The sequence below is a fragment of the Equus caballus genome, chromosome 11 (assembly GCF_041296265.1).
Source record: "Equus caballus isolate H_3958 breed thoroughbred chromosome 11, TB-T2T, whole genome shotgun sequence".
Classification (NCBI taxonomy): domain Eukaryota; kingdom Metazoa; phylum Chordata; class Mammalia; order Perissodactyla; family Equidae; genus Equus; species Equus caballus.
The window spans coordinates 36,691,812-36,707,802 of NC_091694.1; the positions used below are offsets into that span (position 1 = coordinate 36,691,812).

At 40.2% G+C, this 15,991-nt stretch overlaps 2 protein-coding genes across 11 annotated transcripts in view; one reads left to right on the plus strand and one right to left on the minus strand.

The window, feature by feature from the left end:
• Window positions 1-15,991, minus strand: part of ACACA (acetyl-CoA carboxylase alpha) — a 271,880-nt gene that overhangs the window by 238,821 nt on the left and 17,068 nt on the right. The window contains exon 1 of one of the 10 annotated variants that reach the window (XM_070227567.1): window positions 1,768-1,847. The exons of the other annotated variants lie outside the window; for them this stretch is intronic. The gene's annotated coding sequence lies outside the window, so the exon portion shown is untranslated. Of the gene's footprint in view, window positions 1-1,767; window positions 1,848-15,991 lie in introns of those variants that run through there. 10 annotated transcript variants of the gene reach the window in all.
• Window positions 1,545-11,736, plus strand: C11H17orf78 (chromosome 11 C17orf78 homolog). Its single transcript, XM_005597948.3, is given in 8 exon segments — window positions 1,545-1,602; window positions 2,133-2,154; window positions 2,649-2,710; window positions 3,460-3,705; window positions 6,909-7,061; window positions 7,973-8,111; window positions 8,553-8,673; window positions 11,659-11,736. Coding segments are annotated over 8 exon segments (879 nt in total).

A 15,991-nucleotide genomic window follows, 5' to 3' on the forward strand; every position in this document is an offset into this window, starting at 1 on the left:
CTGTTTGTTGCTTCACAACAACCATCACAATCTTTAATGATCTTGTATATGTATTTATAGATTGTTTATTATTAGCCTTCTGCACTAGTCTATTTTTCAACCTTGTGTATTGTCTGCTTCCCATTGTTTCATGTGAACATAAACTTGGTCTTGCTCCCTGCTTGAATAGTGTCTGGCACAAAGTAGGCCTACAATAAATACGTGTTGAATGAAAGTCACTGTGGCTGGAAGTTCAGCACTTCCTCTCCTCCTTCCATGTTTCAGGCAACATGGTGTCCTTCAGTGTCATCTTTTTGCTCTCCGTTTCCCTACCGAGATTTTCCTCAATGCTCAATTTAGCTCAATCATATTTCAACCTAAATTAAAATGTCAGGAAACAGGGTAATATTTAAATTATGATTTGACTCAGAGCTCATGAACTCCCTCATGTGAAGTCCATTGAATCAAGCTCCCTTTACATCATTATCAATCAAGTGTCAGCCTCTAGAGCCTTCATAAGCATAGTCAAACCTATGTTGGCTCCAATGGAGTACATTTAAGGGAGTAGAAAGACTGCAGAGGCTCAGGACTGGGGCAGGGGATCTGAGAAGATCTTCATTTCTGCTTTATGATCCACCTAGCTATGCTATCACAAAGTCTACAGAGTATATGCTATATTTATACTCTTCACTAAAAGATACAATTTTAGAAAAATCTTCAACAACAGTTATCTGTCTAGGAAAACTAGACAGATAGTCTAAACTGCAGATAGTATCACTCATCTGGAGTATTTAGCTCTTTCTCACAACCTCTAAGCCCAATATTCATGGGAATATGGTCTACCTATACCCATCTCACTATTCAGAAGTGTGAAAATGTGCAAAACTAGATAGTATGTCTGGGCTAATGTGAGGTTATGTGCATAACTGTAAATGAATTCTAGTGGTCATTTGATCAGAATTCTCCATTTATACAGGAGAAAATTGAGATCTGGAGAAGTCTGCCAATTTTCTCAAGGTGATATAGTTAATAACAGGGCCTGGATTGGAACTCAATTCTATTGATTCCTAGTCCAGCGCTCTCTCCAGTGTAACTCACTGACTCATTCAGTCCTAGTTTCCTTCTCTATTCTAGAAATCATTTTCCTTAATAGAAATCTCTACATCTCTTTATGTCAGCGTGTAAATCTATGTGCTCATGTCAATGACCATGCATGCATATGTCTACATGTCTATCTGGAAGTATTTGTAAAGCATACCACTGGGTATTCCTGGCCGTTCTTCTAGGGAAACCTGAAGGCAATTACAGTTGCTTATATCGGCACTAGCAGTGAAGTCAGGGGAAGACCTTCTGAGTCAATCATTAGCAAGCAGACTTGGTTTTCTCTCCAATTAGCTCTATTCCTGGGTCTTCAGGAAATGGGGCAAAATAATTAGGGTGCAACCAGACTCTCCCAGGGTCAAACTTGGTTCTAGGGCAGTGAAAGCACCTAGAGACAAGGCTATAAGAGAGTGTGACAAATTAGCAGCATACTCTCTCTGCAAGGAGCATGTGCTCAAGCTAACATGGATACCATCTTAGTTTTCAGCTCAATCATTACATCCTACGATGCCAACAAGAAAGGTAAGTACTTCTCTAGCCTAATATCCTGGAAAATCCAAAGAGAGGCCTATAAAGTGTCTGGGGGTCTATTCCCCAGGGTAGAGATATATACAGCCAATACTCAGTAGGTGATGCTTTCCAGTGATCCCACATATCCTCTAGCCTCTAAGCAGGACTGTGACTTACCCAACCCAGAGAGATAGCTGTCTGTTTCATGGCAAGAAGTCTTGAGAGAATGTGATGCATTCTTCTGTCTTGTTCACGTAACTAGCATTGAAAGTCCGTTCACCGTTAGATGGCTTTCTTTCTTGGAGGGTGCTGTCACAATTTCAGTACTGTCATCACCTAGGACTCCCAAATTCATAATCCCTCAGAAGACGTTGTCTTCCTTTTTTAAGGTGTTACATCCAAATAGATGGGGATGCTCTTGGGTGGGGAGAGCTGAGGGAATGGGTGGAATGGCACTATTTGCTGCTCTTTGATAACTGTTTATTTAAAACATGATTGTTCAAAACGTCCTAAATATTTTATCTCTAAAATTAGCTCAACAGAGCTAAGGCCAAACAGTATAAAGTGCAGCAGTAATAAATCCAACAAATGAAGAAAATTCACAACACCCTGTGAGTTATGTGCTAAAAAGCATAAACAACTATGACCTACGGTTTCTTGGAAACCTAGAGAGATATCTCGTCCAAGGTTACATCTAACAAACTTTCAAGAGTTTTAATACAAGAAAGTAGATAGAACAGGAAGGAGAAGAGATAATAAGCAGTGTTTGAAGGAATAGGTTGGTTAGTCTTTCATTAACTTAGTTAAGTTCACTAAACTCTATTTCACCTTTTTTTCCCCTAAGAGTAACAGACTGGTCCTCAGTTTTCTTTATACTAGGCTAACTCCTACTTACCTATATTTTAAAGTCTTTTTGAGGGGAGTGTTTGATCTCTCCAACTGCAAGTTTTATGAGAAGGAACTGCATTCTTTTATATCTCCCTCTCCAGTGCCCAGAATTCTAAAGAGTAAGTTTTACCCAGTAAATCTTAACCATTTTTTTTTCCCAGAACTCAGAGACAGCAGTTGCCAAGCCTCTTCCCAAAGAATGTGAGAAGGATCAGGGATGCACTAATGCAACGCAGGGAACAGCCCCTTTCTGAAAAATCACTTTGCCATTTCAGAACATTTTTACCTCTGAAAGAGGCCTGTCTCCCCTATTCCTTGCCCAGATCTCAAATATCCTATTTTAAAGATATGTATCCCTCCAAGAGGCTTTCTGGAAACCAATTTTTAAATTAACTGTTATTACCTAAGGCATGGCCACATAAATCAAACAGATGGGGGTGAAGAAAGAGAAGGAGGCAGCACTCAACCCTCTCTGCATTAGAGAAAATAATCTATGAACATTTCCCTGGGCTGAATTTACTGCAGTCACCTAGCTTCATGGGACCCAAGGCAGGAGAGAGGAAAGGCAGGGCTTGTATATTTATACCATAAGCACATGCTGAGGAAGAAGTAAACTAAAAAGAGAAGAAAGGAGGCCGGTCCCGTGGCTGAGTGGTTAAGTTCACATACTCCGTTTCAGCGGCCCAGGGTTTCGCTGTTTCCGATCCTGGACGCAGACATGGCACCGCTCATTAGGCCACACTGGGGCAGCGTCCCATATGCCACAACTAGAAGGGCCTACAACTAGAATACACAACTATGTTCCGGGGGGCATTGGGGAGAAAAAGGAAAAAGAAAATCTTTAAAAAAAAAAAAAAAAGAGAGAGAGAGAGAAGAAAGTACAGCAGTGGAGTTTAACTGGGGTCATGAAGGGAAGTGGTTTAGCTGGGCACCATTTAGATTAAGAACTAGTTTCATTTTTCTGCCTGGCTTTTCTTCTAGAAGTTCAGGCAGAAGCCAAAAGGTCCAAATTCATCCAAAATCAGACTGTGGCTACCCTCCACTGCCTTGGCTCTGGGAGCAAAGTAAAAGTCAACCTTGTATATCTGGAGAAAAGGTCAAAGGTCAAGCATACTCTGAAGAACCTGAGAGTCACTGCTGCTCCCTACAGAAACAGCACTGCCTCCCTAAGCTGTCATCTAACCCTTACATCCAAGTTTCAGACTGGATCCCTTCTAACAGGCAAAGGTGAGACTGGAGAAAGTCAGGTAGACACTGACTTTTAGTTGACATCTTTGAGTGGAGTGGAACTCAGTAGCAGCTAAAGCCTCAAGGAAACGGATTATTGTCTCCTTTTGGCAATCTATGTCCTCTCTGAGACTCAGTTTTCTAATCTCCAAGGGCCCTTTTAGTCCTGACATGCTGTGATTTTCAAATGATCTCGGTTTCTGATGGGTGTTCTTTGGATAATGGTTATTTGAATTTTATTTATTTTGAACGCACATAGTAAAATATTCAAATAGCACAGATACATGGTAAAAAGTCAGTCTCCCTCCTACTCTGATCTCTCAGTCCTCCAGCTCTCTATCCCTGAAGGAACCACTATTACTGACTTATTCAATTTCCTTCCTACGCTCAGCACGTATAGGTGTATATATTTTAAAAACATAAATGTTAGCATACAATACACACTGTTCTGTACACTGCTTTTTTTCCACTTAACAGTGTATCTTATAGGCTGTTACACATCAGTATGTATAAATTTGCCTCATTCCTTTTTAACAGTTGAATAATATTCTGTTGTATGGCTGTACTATAACTTATTCCACCAGTTCCCTATTGACGTATATTATGGTTGTTTCCAATCTTTTACAAACAATGTTGCAAGCAATGACTTTACACGTTTTTCTCTGTGTACCTACAATTTAGCAATAGGATAAATTCCAAGAAGCAGGATTGCTGCATGAAAAGTTTGACAGACATTACTAAATTATCCTCCATAGTGGCTGTTCCATTTTGCACTCCCACTCACACTGTGTGAGAATGCCTGTTCTTCCACAGTTGCTGGTCAATGGTTTTCAATCTCAGCCTTAAGTTTCTTTGCTTCTGCCCTCCTTTCCTTCTCCCACCCATTCTTTCTGTCAAGTAGTTTATGATCAATAAATTGGCACTGGCAGTTCCCCTTTACATACTGGCAATTCCCTAGATGCTGCTGCTGCACTGATGGAAAAATAAAATAAAACAACATTTTTAGAGAAACTAGGGGTTCACAAGCAGAAAAATAGAAAAAAAGAACTTTAAAAACTACAGTCTGTTGAGAGGACTAGAGATTGGGAAATAACTGGATAAGTTCTTGGGATGTAGCCCAGGTACAGCAAATTATATCCTCACATGACATGAGTGTTTTCACTCCCTTTATTATACTTTCTAAAGTTCACACAGGGATAATTTGTGTGAAAAAAAATCTCTCAAAAACTTAAAAGCCTCTGACAGTGTTCAGGAGCTTTCAGTCACTCAATATCAACATAAAGTAATTCAACTAGATTGTTTTCCTCCTAACATGTGACACCTCCCTTGAGTCAATGGCAGGTGTGACGGGTAATAGGGAACTTAAGTCATCTTGGAGTCTAGAGCATTCTGCGCAGGGTAGATTTTTCTTGGATATAGTGTTATGCATCCTAGGACTCAAAACAACTAAGGATACTAGCTCTTAGAAATTCAGGACAAGGAAAACTGGGAGATTAAGGGGAAAGAAAGATGCCAGTGATCAATCTGACCTAATTCAAAAATTTGCCTTGGGCTAACCTAGAACCCAGAGAAAAAGGAAGAGCTTCTTCCTCCCTCCTGCATGACATGGTGGTTGGTTCCTAGATGCAGAATTTAAACTAATACCCTGTACTATTTGAGCCACGCAAAGAGATTAAAAGGATGTTTGTCTGTTAGTTTGGAGAGCTAATCATCATTCACGATACAAATCTATGGAACAATGATGAATTCCAAATAACCAACTTATGAATGGAGTTTTGAAATATCACCCCATTTATAAGTTTGAAACTGCCTCTTCTGAATTTAAACTTACATTGGGTACTGGGATGTGACAGACACCAAGCAGCACAGAAATAAAAATTAGGTAAATGGTCAAATTTACAGAGTCAAAAACAGATGCCCTATGAAGTTACCACACTACAGGTGACATGAGTCTGCACAGAAGGATGTCCCAGAAAGTCAGAAGACAGTTCACGGAAATGTCCCCAGAGCAAAGTAGAAACATGAAACCGTAAGGATGAGAATGTTTTGCAACACAGATGATCATCATAAGACGTAGGTCGACATGGAATGTAGAAAAACGTAAGATGGAGACTATTTGTTACTGTTTACAGAATTTGGCCAAGGAAAAGATTTTCTATTATAAATATTCTGAAATTTCTTTCTGGTGGAGAAAGATGAACCATTAGGTCTTTATCATTTATGGTATAGTTTACACCATCTAGTTCCTATTGCTCAGATTCTCTATTAATCAAGAAACTTTCCAAATATGCATTAGGTTTCACAGGAACCTATATGTTTAGAACAGGGTACCTAGAAAAGAAAAATGTCCTATCTGATCCATTGACAGATACATCCTCCTATGTAAATTTTCTGTGTGTGTGGTGTATGTGTATGTGTGTGTGTGTGCGTGAGGAAGATTGGCCCTGAGCTAACATCTGTTGCCAATCCTCTTCTTTTTGCTTGAGGAAGATTGGCCCTGAGCTAACATCCATGCCCATCTTCCTCTACCCCATATGTGGGAAGCCTACCACGGCATGGCGAACCGGCGGACCCTGGGCTGCCAAAGTGGAACATGCAAACTTAACCACTGCACCACTGGGCCGGCCCCGGAGCCACCTTTTTTAAAGAAGGAAACTTTCAAGTGTTATACCCTCCATCCTTATTATTATTATGGCCTTAAGAATGATGGGCAATTGGGCCGGCCACGTGGTTGAGTGGCCCAGGGTTTCGCCGGTTCGGATCCTGGGCATGGACATGGCACCGCTCATCAGGCCATGCTGAGGCGGCATCCCACATGCCACAACTAGAAGGACCCACAACTAAAAATACACAACTATATACAGGGGGGCTTTGGGGAGAAAAAGGAAAAATAAAATCTTTAAAAAAAAAAAGAATGATAGGTAAACAAGACTTAGTCTACTCCTTCACTCTGATCTGACTTAGTCAAAGGCCCCCTGGGGATTTAATCCATATCTCTTATTAGTATCTCTATTCTCATTTATTCTTGGCATTATGTTGTGCCTACACCCTAAACTTATGGACAGATCAATGGGACCACAATTAAAAGTTTAATATCAGCTGGGTAGGCCTAGAGTTTTGTCAGGTAAAATAAAGTTTTTCCTTTGTCAGGTAAGATAAAGTTTTCTCAGTTGTCCTTTAATTGCTTCTTTCTTGTTTTATAGCTTTTTTACCAGGCATCTTCCAATGTAAGGTCTATCTAGTGATGGGGGCTTTATTACAGACTTTTCCCACCATTACCACCTCCATGACTCCTGGGAGTAAAGAAGGAGAGAAAACTACAAGCACTGATTTTTCTAGCCCTTTCAAACAACAAGGTACAGAATAAGTAGGGGGTGAGACAAGAACAGAAGGAAAATAACTTCATTTCTTATTGAAAAAATCAGCTTCTCTATAAAAGAAGGTCCGAGAAATGTTTGTAGTTTGACACTATTAATAATACTTTACCTCTACACAAGTGAGCTCACCTTGTAGCCAGATTTTGGGACAGAATAAATTGTATTCGTAGGGAATTCCAGCCATAGCATGTATAGACAGACGACATTTAAACACTAAGCAATCATTACAGAGATGACAACAACCAAGTGTATGGTTTCATCTGCACTGTTTTCAGAAATAGCCCTCCTTAAACTGGCCAGGACTCAAATTCTATAAAATTCCAGTTTGGGTTACATTCCAGTTCCAACAGAAGGAAGGTAAATACGAGATTAGTAATAAGATGCAGACGAGCCATTTGTCCCCATATTTGGCTCATGACCTAAAAGCAATGTCAATTCACCTTTGTTCCTCCTATGTCCCACTAAAGCCAACAGGAGTATAGGAAAGGTGACTTCCTCACCCCATACAGTGTGTCTGTCAGAGCACAAGGGTAGAGACCCTGAGAGGGCTACTGGTAAAAGACACATTTAGAACTCCTTGTGCACACCCAGCCCATTTTCTCCCCTCAGGGCAGTACAATCAGTCCTACTTGATCATGGAAGATGCCAAACCCCAGGGAAAATGACTCAGTGGGAAGAGGCTGCAAAGGAGGTTAGAACAGAGCCCTTGATGCCTACCCCACTCCTGACTCTGAATCTGAACTGGATTCTCTGGCTGCTCTGTCTCGGAATCAGGCGGGGCTCCATGAGGCACGGAAGCCAAGAAACCTTCAAGTCAAAGGACTGATCTCTCCCCTCTCTCAAATTCTCTCTTCTTTCTCTTCTACTTTTCTCCCTCCTTTTAGACAGAGATGAGAATCTAGAGGAGAGGCAGAAATGAAGCACTGTGATCAAATTTCTGATTGCTGTCACCTTACTGCTCAGTAGAGTCACCATTACAATATTTGTCATTTTTGAAGTCCCATGCCCTGTAGTTTGCTGATGTACTGGGTCCTTGGACTTGATCTATAAAGATCTCCTTCTGTTCCAGAGGCAGGCTGGCACAATGAGAAAAGCAAAGACTTTGGGGTTTGGATAGACCTGCCACTCACACTCACTAGCCAAGTGGCTTTGACAAAGTTGCTTGACTTCTCCAACCTCAGTCGCCTTATCTGTAAAATGGGACTAATGATATTTTCCTCTCATGGTGTTTTTGAAGGTTAATTAAGATCCTCTGTGAGAGGTGCCTGGCATATAGGAGGTGCTTGCTAAATGCGAGTTCCTTTCCTATGCTCTGCTTGGACATTCTCTAGGGAGGATAGATCCAACAGGACTGAAGATTTCCTTCAGAACAGATGATTTTCTTTTAAACAGTCTGACATGAGGTTTGGAAGATAATCAAATGCATACCAGCCACCTGAAGTTAATACTAGTTATTTTCTCCCTTCACAGTCAATGCCTGGGAGCCAGAGAGCTATGCCAATGCCAGCAGTTGTGGAGAAGGCAAAGGAAAGAAGACCAGCAACCTGGGGGAGGTGAATCCCAGCTTGACTCTCAGCCCAAGAAGGAAAGCGTTCTCTGTAGAGTTTATGTCATTTGCTTGGAGAAAATGGGGTTAATATGTAAGTGCTGGGAGACAGGTTGCTGCTTCAGTTATGGAGCAAATTTGGGTAATTCTTTTATGTGTCAGGAAATAGGTAGGTATCTGTACTACTATTTTCTTCTTCTTCTTTTTTTTTCTTTTTGAGGAAGATTAGCCCTGAGCTAACTGCTGCCAATCCTCCTCTTTTTGCTGAGGAAGGCTGGCCCTGAGCTAACATCATGCCCATCTTCCTCTACTTTATATGTGGGATGCCTACCACAGCATGGTGTGCCAAGTGGTGCCATGTCCGCACCCGGGATCTGAACTGGCGAACCCCAGGCCACTGAAGAAGAACGTGCATACTTAACCACTATGCCACCGGGCCAGCCATGTACTACTATTTTCTTAACATCAGCGCAACCATAACACAGTAGGGCACTTATTGAAAACATGTATTTCTGGGCCCCAGATATAATGAATCAGAATATCTAGGAATGTGATTTTTAAGATTTTTTTAAGAAGCTTCCTAAGTAGAAGTGGATTTACTATGAAATTAATGAAGCTTAAACTTCAGGACTCATGGGACCTGTACAAGGCCTTGCATCCAATTTTATCTTGTTTTTGGGGGAGGCTTTTGTTTGTTTTTTTGGTGAGGAAAATTGGCTCTGAGCTAACATCTGTTGCCAATCTTCCTCTTTTTGCTTGAGGAAGATCATCACTGAGCAAACATCTGTGGCAATCTCCCTCTATTTTGTATGTGGGATGCCGCCACAGCATGGCTTGATGAGCAGTGCATAAGTCCACGCCCAGAATCCAAACCTGTGAACCCTGGGCCGCCAAAGCAGAGCATGTGAACTTAACCACTATGCCACTGGCCCCCAATTCTTTTTACAATTTGTATTCTTTTTCCCCAAAAAAAGTTCCCGAAAATTGTAAGAACTCAGATCCCACAGCATATGCATCCATCCCTGCCCCTAAGTAACTCTTACATACAACAAAGTTTAGGAACCACCACACTTGAATACAGTTTGAACACTTGGCAAAGCAGCTTCTTTCCTCCCCGCTCTTGGGTTTCCTGACAGGATTATAAGTTCCTATTGCTCTTTGGTGTCTCAAACAGACACCACACCACTGGTTGAGAACTGCTGCTTTAAATCCAGTTTCCCCATCAGAAGTGGATGCAGCCTTTGAATATTAGAAATGGAAGGGTGCCTTTGCTACAACATCTAGAGTATTCACTAGGGCAAAGAGACAAGGTCTCCAATACTTTTAAAATTAAAGAAGGTGTGCACTTCTACAGAACTACAGCACTGAGAATGGGTCTCAAAGGTTATCTAGTCCAGGATGGTACACATGCTGCCATTCTTCAATTCTATATCGACTGCACATATCAATAATCAAGCACAATGCAAGTAGAAGATGAAAAAGTTCTGGAGATCTAATGCACAGCATAGTGATTGTAGTCAATAATACTGTATTATTTACCTCAAAATTGCTAAGAAACTAGATCTTAAATGTTCTCACCACAAAAGGAAAGATAATTATATGAGCTGACAGAGGTGTTGGCTAAAGCTATGGTAGTATTCATATGGCAACATATAAATGTATCAAATCAATATGCTGTAGACCTTAAATTTACACAGTGTTATATGTAAATTATATCTCAATTTAAAAAAAAATATCACATGCCACAACTAGAAGGACCCACAACTAAAATATACAACTATGTACTGGGGGGGATTCGGGGAGAAAAAGCAGAAAAAAAAGAAGAAGATTGGCAAGAGTTGTCAGCTCAGGTGCCAATCTTAAAAAATAAATAAATAAATAAATAAAAATAAAAATCAAGCACAGTACTCTTTCCACCCAGGCATGGCACTGGAATCTTTCTTATCACAGTGCTTCAGGTACCCAATGCCAACTTACTTGTCATCTCTCTGGTCCACGTTAATATTTTCTACAACCTTATTTCTGCTAAGATTGGGTGATGAGCCCATGTAAATTAGTATGATTTTACCATATGGTTATTTTTAGTTCTTTACTCCAATCTACATTAGCATTTCTACAGAACGTTGGAAGAAATAGGCCTAAAGGGGACTAAAAAGTCTAGTCCAGAATTAGAGGTAACCCTGTAGCAGCAACTCTGATTGAATTTCTCCCATGAACAAAATTAGCTACTAAATGATACAAGAATTAATAAAAATAATAAGCAATTTTATACACCTTACCACACTTGAGTTTCACAAAAACCTTGGGAGTTAGCTGGGCAAGTATCTACATTTTATTGATACTTAAACTGAGGCTTAGAAAGGATATGTGACTTTCCCAAGGTCACACAGCTGGTTGAAACAGAACAAAAATAAAATCCAGGTCTTTTAATTCCCATACTGGATTTATTGTCTCATTCACCTATTCCACAAAATTTTACTGAAAGTCTTCTGTGTGCTAAGTTCCCTGCCTTCAAGAGGTTTACAGTCTATGTCCAAAATAGTTAAGCATTTAGGAAGTATATACAAAATCAGATGGGGCATGGAGTCAAGTGTAGTGAGAATGGACTGCAATTAGTAAAAAATATTTGGTCCACATAGACTCAGATCTCTGCCTCTTTTCAAACATAGTGAGATTGTTTGGGCCTGATTCAAGGAATGAAGAAGAATCCCTGTCATCTGGGATCCAAAGCAGCTGCATCCCCAGGGCTTTTCCACTCAAGGCAAAGAGGTCAAGCAAGGGGCAGATGGGCCTTTACAAGTGGGTCATAGGGTCCAATCAATTGTAGGTTCTCATACATAAGTGCACTTTGCTGATACTTTCCCAGTGTAAGCACAGTAACTTTTCCTAGAATTATTGGCCAATAAAGAAGCAAAATGATGTGTATTTGGAATTATATGAGGTTTTGTACTAAGCTACTTCTTTATTGGTACAGGAAGAAATATCCATTTGTATCCTTCTTTATCTTTGATATTTCCTTTCAATCTCTAGGTTGGACAAGATGCTCCCAACTCATCAAGTCCAAAGAAAGCTGCAGGGATCACTTTTATCCACCAGACATACTTGTGAAAAGTTCTGCTCTGCCTCACACAGTGAATGAAGGACACCACACTGTCTTCTCCCTGCTGTTAACCAATATGGGCAGAATCTTGCCAATTTTACCCTCTATCTTCAGCAGGGACATTACAATCAAACAGTGATGCGAGGCCAATGGAGGAGCCCAGGCTTATCAGTCAGATTACCCTCATGACCCTGCTACTGGCTTAGCCATAAACCTCTGAGACTCACTTTGTACATCCACAAAAAATGAATATCTTTTCATCCCATCAAATGAAAACAAAAGGTCTTCCCTCTAAGACTATGAATGGACCTACTGCTCTCTTTGACAAAAGGTTTAAACACAGCCTCCAAGGAACTGGGCAAAGCAGCCACGAGTGTGGCACAGTTCGCCAACTCCTCTGCTATCCTCAGAGCTGATTTCACACTCACTGGCTCTCAACTGGCTTAGGGTGGGGTTCCTGTTTTCTCAGGTTGACATTCATAGGGTTTTATCATTTAGCCTCTGCCACCACATGGAGCTACCCACACATTGGTGAAGGGAGCACGACCCTAAGCATTCCCAAAGTCCTCCTCCTAAGTCATCCCCAAGGGGCTTAGGGACTGCATACAAATAGGACCCAGATGAGATCTCCTGATAATCTACAACCCCTAAAGTGGGTCTGACATGATACCCTACTGCAATAGTGATCTGCATACATTTTGAACAAGGATTCCAGGGCCAAATGATTATGATGATCTTTCTCACAGAGGCAAAGCTATGAGCCAAGTCTGACCTGCCTAGGTAAGAGTTTGGTGAGAAAGTGGAAACAGCTGATCTTAAAGTAGCATTTAGGTAAAAAAGGGAACAGCAAGGGGATAAGACAGAGTGTAGTCCTGCTTCTTTTCATAAAAGTCTGAAATCATTCCATTTCATTTTGGCGAAATGTGCCTGTTTCTAAGTAATTCTATTTTTGTAGTTCTCTGGTAAAAACCATATATTTAATTGTATCCTTCTTTCTTTCACTTCAAGTACTGTCCAAAAAAGTGATTCTCAAAACTATACCAACAGGGGAAAATATCTCACCCTAAGCCCTGATTTAAAATTCAGGCTGACTAACAATGAAGTAGCAGAAAGAGAAATTAAGAATACAATCCCATTTATAATTGTAACAAAAAGAACAAAATACAATAAAATACCTAGGAATAAATTTAAGCAAAGAGGTGGAAGACCTGTACATTGAAAACTATAAAAGATAGTTGAAAATATAGTTGAAAAATAAAATATATTGAAAGAAATTGAAGGAGAGAGAAAGAAATGGAATGATGCTCTTGGATTGGACTGGAAGAATTAATATAGTTAAAATGTCCATACTTCCTAAAGCAATCTACAGATTCAATGCAATCCCTATCAAAGTTCTGATAACATTTTTCAGAGAAATAGAAGAAAGAACCCTAAAATTTATATGGAACAACAAAACACCCTGAATAGCCAAAGGCATCCTGAGAAAAAAGAACAAAGCTGGAGGTATCTCACTGATTTCAAAATATGCTGCAAAGCTATCGTAATCAAAACAGCATGGTACTGGCACAAACACAGACACACAGATCAGTGGAACAGAATAGAGAGCCCAGAAATAAAACCACACATCTATGGAGAGCCAATCGTCAACAAAGCAGTCAAGAACATACAATGAAGAAAGGAAAGTCTCTTCAATAAATGGTGTTGGGAAAACTGGACAGCCACATGCAAAAGAATGAAAGTAGACCATTATCTTACGGCATACACAAAAATTAACTCAAAGTGGATTAAAGGCTTGAATGTAAGACCTGAAACCATAAAACTTCTGGAAGAAAACATAGGCAGTACACCCTTTGACACTGGTCTTAGCAGCATATTTTTAAATACCATATCTGACCAGGCAAGGGAAACAATAGAAAAAATAAACAAATGGGACTACATCAAACTAAAAAGCCTCTGCACAGCAAAGGAAACCATCAACAAAATGAAAAGACAACCTAACAATTGGGAGAAGATATTTTCAAACCATATATCTGATAAGGGGTTAATATCCAAAATACATAAAGAACTCATACATCTCAACAACAACAACAAAACAACCCAATTAAAAAATGGGCAAAAGATCTGAACATTTTTCCAAAGAAGACATACAGATGGCCAACAGGCACATGAAAAAATGTTCAATATCACTAATTATTAGGGAAATGCAAGTCAAAACTACAATGAGATATCACCTCACACCCATCAGAATGACTATAATTAACAAGACAAGAAATAACAAGTGTTGGAAAGGATGCGGAGAAAAGGGAACCTTCATACACTGCTGGTGGGAATGCAAACTGGTACAGTCACTATGGAAAACAAGTATGGAGATTCCTCAAAAGATTAAGAATAGAACTACACTACGATCCAGCTCTCCCACAGCTGGGTATTTATCCAAAGAGCATGAAAACATCAATGTGCAGGGGCTGGCCCGGTGGCGCAGCAGTTAAGTGCGCACATTCCGCTTTGGCAGCCCAGGGTTCACTGGTTCAGATCCCGGGTGCGGACATGGCACCGCTTGGCATGCCATGCTCTGGTAGGCGTCCCACATATAAAGCACAGGAAGATGGGCACAGATGTTAGCTCAGGGCCAGTCTTCCTCAGCAAAAAGAGGAGGATTGGCAGCAGATGTTAGCTCAGGGCTAATCTTCCTCAAAAAAATAAAAAACAAATAAATAAAAAGAAAAAAAAGAAAACATGAAATGTGTAAAGATATATGCACCCCTATGTTCACTGCAGCATTATTCACAATAGCTAAGACTTGGAAACAACCTAGGTGTTCATCAGGGGACAAATGGATAAAGAAGATGTGGTGTATACACACAATGGACTACTACTAAGCCATAAAAAGGTGAAATCTTGCCATTTGTGACAACACGGATGGACCCTGAGGTGAAATAAGTGAAATAAGTTAGAGAGAGAAAGTCAAACACCATATGATCTCTCTCATAAATAGAAGATAAAAACAACAATAAACAAACACATAGATACAGAGATTAGATCGGTGGTTTTCAGAGAGGAAGCGGCAAGGGAGGAGGACGAAAGGGGTGACTGGGCACATGTGTATGGTGATGGATGGTAGTCTTTGGGTGGTGAACATGATGTAATTTACACAGAAGTTGAAATATAAAGATGTACACCTGAAATTTATATACTGTTATAAGCCAATGTTACCTCAATTAAAAAAAATAATTCAACCTGAGCCTGGAAGAGACGGAACAGATACAAAGCATGGATGACAACAGTTTTCAAGGAAGCCCTGGAATCTTCAAGGTGCCCTAAGGTTCCATGGAGCTTTGAAAATAGAGTAGGTGGAAAGACAGAGCACTGGGGCCGCCACTGGGATAAGTGAGTATATTATTTGCACCCCGCCACTATTCACAACATCGCCGCCAGTTCATCCTGCCATCTATGGCTCAGTCTGACCATGAAATAGAGAAAAAAAAAAAAGACTGCTCCTTTCCAAGACCCCTAGGGAGAAGGATTAAAAGCCTTCTATACTTAGAAGCTCTTGATCTAGGACTGATGCCTACATTCACCCCCACCATTCCAGCCTCATCCACCACAGAATGTCCTTTAATCCAGAAACATGAGATTTCCCAGAAGATAAATCTGTGGCAAAGTCTACACTCATTAATCTTCTGCAAGAGTATAATTTGGGTCACATTTATAGCGACTTTCTTTACAGAAATTCACTGACGGAATCAAAATTGTTTATTTTGCATTGGGGACCACTTATTTCCCCTGACAAAGCAAGGTCCCTCTGAGGATTTTCTGACTGCCTAGTCAGTCAACCATTTTGAATCCCATACCCTTGTGCCACCAGGGATCTCTGAAAACTAAGAGATAAGAGAAAGAGCAGAAGGGAAGGGAGAACTCCCATGTGGACTTTGGGATGTGAACATTAGTCTGCAGATCACTTCACAGCATGGCACGATTCTCCCGTCACCATGACAGACTAAGTTAGAGACTCAATGTGATAAAACACTGTTTCTATGGAGTAGCAATTATTCCTCTGGGAACTGACTAGCTAGCAAGGTTTTTATTGCAAATTCTTTCTCATTAAGTTACTACACTTTGTTTTTCAACTATTAAGGTACATTTGCATTATAACAATTTTTAGAAAGACTGGAAAGTATAAAGAATAAAAGAAAAAAATTTAACCTAATCCTTCCTTCCAGAGATAACCATCATTAACACTTTGATGTATCTCTTTATAGACAT